The 8,197-nt window shown below is 30.8% G+C and overlaps 1 protein-coding gene across 1 annotated transcript; it reads right to left on the minus strand.

Moving 5' to 3' along the window:
- Positions 1-723: 723 nt before the first annotated feature.
- On the minus strand, positions 724-3,212 carry LOC149230350 (uncharacterized). The gene is made up of 2 exons (XM_089376045.1): positions 2,925-3,212; positions 724-2,158 (listed from the first exon to the last, which is right to left on the minus strand). The coding sequence occupies exon 2, from the start codon at positions 1,930-1,932 to the stop codon at positions 1,489-1,491; it is 444 nt and encodes a 147-aa protein (XP_089232171.1). The 5' UTR covers positions 1,933-2,158; positions 2,925-3,212; the 3' UTR covers positions 724-1,488.
- Positions 3,213-8,197: the final 4,985 nt, after the last annotated feature.

Genomic DNA, 8,197 nt, shown 5'->3' on the forward strand with positions numbered 1-8,197 from the left:
GTCTAACCAGTACTGTTGTTTCATCTGTGCCATACATCCTATGTCGTTTCGACAAAGAATAGTAGATTACTTTCAAGCCAATAAAATGGAATGGAAAACTGATCAGTTATAATGATATCCATTAGCCAATGTTCGATGCTGCGATTTTAGAATGCAAAAATTTCTAATACGTGTTCACCACGTGTATCAAGCGACCATACCAGCATAATTACAAGGGTCTCATACTTTTTGGCCCTCTTGAACCGTTGAAGTTCTAGTTGAAATGGGGTATTAATATTTATAAAGAAAATTATGAAATAGCAAAAGTAAAAATAGTCTCTCGGGGCAGAGATTAGAAGTCCCAAGTCCGGATCCTATAGCAATTTTTAGCATGAATATTTCTGCATGTTCATAATAAGTTCTGGTTAAAGCCGGCCGATATTTTAGCATGAATATTTCTTGAAAAAATGATGTGATTGCATTTGCATTAATTTCAAGTTTTTAACAGGTAGACATAAATATTAAAATGAGGAAAAACGGTTCCAATTTCCTGTAGTCAAAAAACACCCAATTTCCACTGTTATTCTTCGAAGTCCAAGAGCGAAAATATTTGCTTGATATGCTCCTGGAGATTTCTATAATACAACATAAACCATCTCAGCTTCACCTCTTACCGAACACAACTACTGAATGTTAACATTGTCTTCAGGTACCAATACCAAATAACAATTCTTCTGTACGACATTTTCCAATGATACAAACTGCTGTTGAATTTAAGCCCGTCTTCAATTCATAATTCAATCAACCCACAACATAAATAAAGCAAAGAATAAGAATCCCAGAAAGCCATAGGAATCCTAACTGACTCACAATAACACCAAGCTTCCAATCCCATACAGAATGTCAACTCCATCGAGACATTGTCTTCCGGTACCAATACCAAATAACAATTCTTCTGTATGACATTTTCCAATGATACAAACTGCTGTTGAATTTAAGTCCATCTTCAATTCATAACTCAATCAACCCACAACATAAATAAAGAAAAGAATAAGAATCCCAGAAAGCCATAGGAATCCTAACTGACTCACAATAACACCAAGCTTCCAATCCCATTCTTAAATTATCCACACAGAAAACAACTGCGTACGCGTTCCTAATACCAACCTCTATCCGTCCTCATGCTACCAATATCAACACCAAACACCGGCTGATCATCATGACACCTTGCGAACGGCAGCCCTTCAATTTCAGGCGTTATCCACACATGACACAACTGACTTCATTGGACAAACTCCCACATTTTAGCAATGAAGGAAGAAAGGGAAAAAAAATCCAAAAACCAACCTTAATCGACGCACTTCTATTCAGCATTCAGAGACAGAATCTCTCGTATATAATCCAATGAATCGTGGCAATTGTGTTCGTCTTGATAATTTAAAAACCTGTAGAAGTTACCTTGTCGGAGTCTCCGCTTTAGAAGTAATCCTTAGAACAAAACCAGGGACTCTACTCGAAAGAATAATTTCTCCAAAAACCTACATATCCCTTCCCCGTGACCTGCTCCCAACACTCCTCAGTGCTGACTCTATTGACAACAACTTGCGTCTTTGCCAAACCACGTGCATCGCTCGAACCCAACAATTCATCCTGAGTCAAAGCCTGAGAACAATCTTCACACACTTTATCATCGGCAGGCTTGTCCTGTATTTGTTTCTTCGCTTTTACCTTACCTCTGATTTTCTTCAATGTTTTCTTGCACAAACCTGCGGGCAACTTCACAAAGGCCAGAGCGGCCAAATGTAGCAAAGCGCACGGACAACAAATAACGGCAGCGAATGCGGCGGTAGTATCACCGGCCACCTCACCACAGCCATGACACTGATGTGCCTTCGTAAGAAAACGCCGCTTACGACCGGTCCTGGGTTTCCGACTCAATTCCTTCTCAGACATATTGTGAAAATGTGCTTACGAGGCCAATGTCCTTACAGATTTACACTAAAAAATTCCGAAACCACTCAATCGAAAAACTGCACACCGATATCAACCATTAAATCAAGGAATATAACTTCTACTCGATCGGGGTTTCAAGAATTTCAAAGCCACTGAATTGAATGACTGCACGCCGATATCAGCCATGAAATCAATGAATATAACTTCTACTTGTTTCTCCGCATTGCTGTCAAAACAAAAGGTTAAATATAGATTTAGACAGCCAGCAAGATCTGAAAAATCCATGACGAGATTTTCGGCCATGGAAAGGAAACCTTACAAGACATTTTTTAAATAAAATCCAAGGTCCAATACATCATGTATGCCTCAAAGAAAAACATAGAGTATCATGTCAAAGAATCTTTAAATTTTAACAAATTTCACAGATAATAAAACAAACCAGCAATGCTCCATAAAATATAATAACTTTTTTCCGAGAATGCATGACCTATCGGACGGACTATATCTGGTCTTATGGTAGAAAGACAGAGCGCTTAATTTAACTACTAAATCTAAACTATATTTATCAGTATTCTAAGATTTTACAGCTACATTTGATATTCTCGACGCTCCAGAATTGGAACAAATTTACCAGATTCCAAGATGAAGAAATAAAAGACAGCCTGAATACTCTTAATTTCATAAGAACTTAAATTCTGACCAAGAAAAGAGATTCCAAACCTATGGTATATCGAACTAATTTTACCATTTTTTTACCGCGAAAACAGAGACCCTTAGTTTCACGGTTAGAAAGTCTGTGCTATTTTATCTTTAGTACTCTAAAGATATTCTGAACAATTCAAGGATTTTGAAAAATAAACAGAATTCTATAATAAACAGTAAAAATCCGGCCAGACCAGCCGAAGTTTCTGCGATAAAATACAAAATGAGGTTTTTAGCTAAATTTGACTAGTTTTCCCGGGAAAAGTAAAATTTAACAGATGGAACCCAACCTGATGCATCTTAGACCGAAACGGGCATTCCTGAGCTCGACTTTAGAGCATTTCACACAAGACCGAGTTCTTCCACCAATTCAGTCAGTTTTAGCTGGAAATGGCCGGAAATAAGGATGGACGGTTCGAATCCCTTTAGCAGTAAACGGATCGGACACGGCTCCGTCGGCTGAGAGGATTTTCCACAAATAGTCTGAACATGATTCTGTAGTGTCGGGTTAGCAGTTTGACAGAAAGGCCTGCTGAGTTCAAGGTCTCCGTGTGTGAATTCTTCGGCCACCGTATCATAGACGCCTCCTCACAGATATCAAAGATATTATGTTAACGATATAAAAGGGAAATATTTCAACAACCAATCACCCTCGTTATCATAGAATATTTGAGCCGGTTGTGTGTAAGAAAGTATTAACGTGGAACCAAATACCGACGTGACATGTCCCTTGCACGTAGCGTGACGTGTCAAAGAGGGAGAACGCTAAGACATCTCATTCGTTGGACGAGACACTCGCAGGTGGTATGTCCCTTGCCCTTAGAGTGACGTGGCAAGCTAGCATAACGCTGTCACTTCATGTTAGTAACAGCGTTAATCAAAGTCCAGGTGGGTCCCTTGTCACCTTAAAGTGCAGGTGGGCTCGGGATCAAATTTGAAGGGAAAAGTTACCGGGTTAATTTGATTTTAGTTTTTTCAACCAAGATTAAATAAATTATTTTTCTATATAAAAATAATAAATAATTGGAAATTTTATTTATACATTATGTTTACGTTGTGTTATGTTAAATTTACAAAGTATAAATGAAATTTTTTATTTTTAAGTTATTTTAAAAATTAAAGTTTATATAAAATTTATTTGAATGGAATTTAATAAAATTATTTATAATCTTAAAATTATTTTTAAAACAATTGTTTTTCTTTTTCAAATAATAATTAGTTCAATAATTCAAATAAGTACAATGAGCTTTTCAAAGATGGTTAAAATATAAAATTGTTTCGCTAAGTGTCATGTTTAATAAAAATAAAAATAAAAATTTAACTATTTAAATTTCCAAATGTATAATTTTTTATAAAAAAAAAATATAATTTTGTTTTTGTCATGAAAATTGTATGCTTTATAATTGAACATATATTCATTATGACACCATTTCAAGTTATATAAATATTATTATTATTTTTGTCACAAAAAATGAGTATATAAATTAAATACTAATTCTATGTCAATTTTCTTGGAATCAAATTTACATTAAATTAATTGTAATCTATGATCTTCACTATTGTGCTTTAATATTTAACAAGAGAAGAAAAGACATATTAAGAATCAAACTTACTTTGAATCAATTTTAATCCATAATGCTTACTATTATATCTTTATATTGAATAGGAAAAATGAAGCAATGCAAGTATTATTCATAAATCTAAGCAAGTCTAGTAAAGTTCTACACATACAGCCACTAAAAAATTGGTACATATCGTCCTTAAATCAAAGTATCAAGAAAAAAAGATTGATTTAGATTGGAATTGTTTCTCTTTTATAAATAGCAAAAAGCTCATTTGGTTTTCAATACTCACTACTAACATGTAATTTTGATAAATAGATAATACATATATACATAAATTTCATGACAATAAAAAAAAAAATTATAAAAAACCTAACATTATTTTTAAATTATTATGATATAGATTTTCAATACTCATTACTAACATGTAATTTTGTTAAATAATACATGTATACACAAATTCCATGACAATAAAATTTTATGGTATAAAAATCATTATTAAAAAAAAAAAAATAATAATAATTATCATTATAATATATAAAAAAAAAAATTAATGAAATTATTTATGAAATTTATTTGATCTACTATTTGAAATTTAATAATTATTTTAACTTTATTTATATGTGAAAAAAATTTATACCCGGATTGTGATAAATCGAAAAATTCAAAAATAAAAATAAAATTTCAATTTTCAACCTTATAAGTCAGTCACCACGTAAGAGCATTTAAATATTTGTCAAAATTCTAAAGCAAACTATTACATTGGGGTTGGATTTTTTTGACACAGTGTAATATAGAATTGTTAATTATATTGTAACTTGGGAATCATTTCCATGGAATCGTGAGTTGATTTTTCGGAATTGCCTTTTGATAAAAGGGATACCTTAAGGATGAGGAGGAACCGTGCGAATCCCTTTGGCAATAGTGATATATACATATTAATTATAAATAATTGTGATGTCGAATAACTTCCATCGATTCTAGAAAAAGTGATATACACAGTACATAAATATATTATTATGGGAATCATTTCCAATGGTAAATGACCTTTTTTAATAGTAATGAATCTTCTAGTTTAGTGTTCCATAAAGAAAGTTTGAATCCACTTAACTTCAATTTCAAATTAAATGAAAATAGATATTTTCATATTCAAGTATGATTGAATTTAGAGAGCGTTAATATTTTTGAGCGTAGATTTTTATAATCAATCATAATGTTGATAGTTTCTAGAATCTACTGTGTATTGACTTGTTCAATCATAAGTGGAATGTTCTTTTAAAATTTAGACGTAGTTAATGCACACTTCATTGTAGAAATTATAAAAAATTCTAAAATTTCTAATCTTGAAATTAAATACAAATTTCTTATTTTATTTTTATTTTTAATAGGTTTGGAAACCTATTTTGTATAACAAGAACTAAGAGTTTACTTTCATAAACTCTATTCACAATAGTAATTAAACTTTATTCACTTAGATATTATGTAGATAGTAATTAAACTTTATTCACTTAGATATTATGTAGATAGTAATTAATTTGTAGTTGAAGATCATTTTTAATAAATATGTTTTTTTTCTATAAAATTTGTTTTTTTAATCTTTATTTTATTGATTTAGGATTAAAAATATATAATGTATATATTAGTTGGTTTGTGTGGGATTTATTTTTCATCAAGTTTTAGGTTTAAATGTAGTGAGGAGAGGTTGAGAGTGAGAGTCATTTATGGGAAAAAAACATTCTAATGGACATCCAAACTCAACCAAGCTTATCACCATCTCATTGGTGGGAAGATTATGCTCACATTCAAACTAAGGCTAGCCCTAGCCTACACTCTACCAAGCTTGGGAAATAAAATAAAGGGTTAAATGTGTTTGATTTAAGCTTAATTGTATTTAAGGTTACATCTGTATTTTCATGTGGCAAATAAGATATATTTAGTAAACTAGATTAGAAGCTTTTGCAACTTGCCATAACGGTGATGAATCTTCTCATTTTATATCGATAAGTGTATTTTCAACTTGGTCTACTTTGAGATTACTAACTACATATTCTTGAGATTCAAGTATAATCTTATTGAATCAAGAGTCAAGCATAAGTTTACTAAGTGAAAATAGGATAAAACTAAGACTAAATCCAACCCTCATTGTTGATCCATAAATCGTCATGCATATTTCATTGCATAGTTTGTCACAACAAATTTGATAAAGATAAATTGAAATATACGTGAAGGTTAAATTTCTTTAGATTCCAAATTTGTTCGTTATTGATTTATTATTTATGTGCGTAATTAATAAAATGCTTAAAATCGAGAACAATAAAATGTAATTACATACCAACCATAATGAACACAAGATGTGTCCTAGAAAACCCTTCTAGGAAAAATCACAGTTGGAAGGTGAGGATGTTATGCTCTCTTTTCTTTGGAATAGGAAAAATGCAAGCATAAAGGAGAAGGCACTCTTTATGGAGTCACCTAAGACCTGTAGCTTGATAGGTTGTTATAGAACACCAAGGCACTTTGCTATTCTCTCTAATTCTTAATCTCAATTGCTCTACTCTATTATCGAATAAGATACAATCCAATAGAATGGTACCCCTTTTACTCCTAGTGGTTAGGATATAACAACTAAATAGCCAAATAGGGTTCATGGTTGACTCCTTCAACTCTCAAATAGAGTTACAACTTTGACCCTTCTTGAGTCTTCTTCACGGTCTCTATGTGGCTAGCCTCTTTTCCATGAGTAACGAGGGTTGATGTGGCATACACTCATGTCATGGTGGTCAAACATGTTAGGTCAACTTCTGGGATCCATAACCTTTGCATACAAACTTTTATTGACATCATTCATGAGTTATTAAAAATTTCTCTAAGTGTAGGACAATGAAACGAGGTTGTATTCTTAAGAAGGAAAGTTTTGCCCCAAAAAACATTGTTTAAGGCCTCAAAATGACCCTAAAATGTTTTAGACCTCAATTGTCCAAACTGGGTCCCACCAATAAAAATGCTCCAATATGTTGATTCCTCCAATTTTTCCACTGTGAAAGCATCAACATAGATGACAAATTATATAATAGTCCAATCTAAATCAATTGCATTATTTTTAAATATATGTTCAATTACCTACTTTGTATACTGTGAACTAAGAATCTGCATTTATAAACTTTGCCCACATAAATATTGCATAGATAGAAATTAATTTTTTATTTCAAATCCCTCCCCACAAATATAGTTTTTAACTATAAAATGCAAGTTGAAATTACTTATTTGTTTCCCTTTAAATTGTTTTTTTTACTTTTAATCTTTCACCAACAATAGTGAAGGTTGGAAAAAAGCATTAGGTTCATCTTATTTTTATTTCACAATTAGTTTCAATCTTTCACCAACAATAGTGAAGATTGAAAAAAAGCATTAGGTTAATCTTTACTTCATTGCACAATCTCGATTTTAAGTTCTTAATAGCTCTTAAAAACCATTTTATGTATTAAATTTATTTTTACATAGTTGTACAATTTGGATTTCAAAACCTTATAAGTTTTTTCCATGAGCATGGTTCTTAAAATAACCAAAATTCATAGAGCATGGTTCTTAAAATAACCAAAATTTATTATATAATAACTAATAATTAAAATATGAAATAAATAATTAAATAGCATTTTAAAATGAATGAACTCATCATGAAAATAAGTTAATTATAAAATAATTTTTTTCATGTCAAAAAAAATTAACACATATATATAATTTAATTTTTTAATGTTTTAAGCTATTTCAAAATATATTAACAATTGCCTATTATTAATTGTACCTTAATTTCTATTAATTTAAGTTTGATTTAAGCTAAAGCATATATGGCTAAACATCCTCTATGGTTAAATAGGTTTAGTTAAAATAATTTCGACATATATAACTTTAAATTTATTTTATTATTATTTTATAATAAATAAATTATATTAATTTAATTTTTATTAAAAAAATTGTATAGTATTTTTCATTATTGTAATAAT

The sequence above is a fragment of the Pinus tabuliformis genome, chromosome J (genome assembly GCF_031772625.1).
Source record: "Pinus tabuliformis cultivar Carrire ecotype Pingquan chromosome J, CPIR1, whole genome shotgun sequence".
NCBI classification, from domain to species: domain Eukaryota; kingdom Viridiplantae; phylum Streptophyta; class Pinopsida; order Pinales; family Pinaceae; genus Pinus; species Pinus tabuliformis.

Coding starts and splice junctions, on each gene's coding strand:
- LOC149230350 (XM_089376045.1), bottom strand. CDS start 1,932: ATGTCTGAGAAGGAATTGAGTCGGAAACCCAGGACCGGTCGTAAGCGG.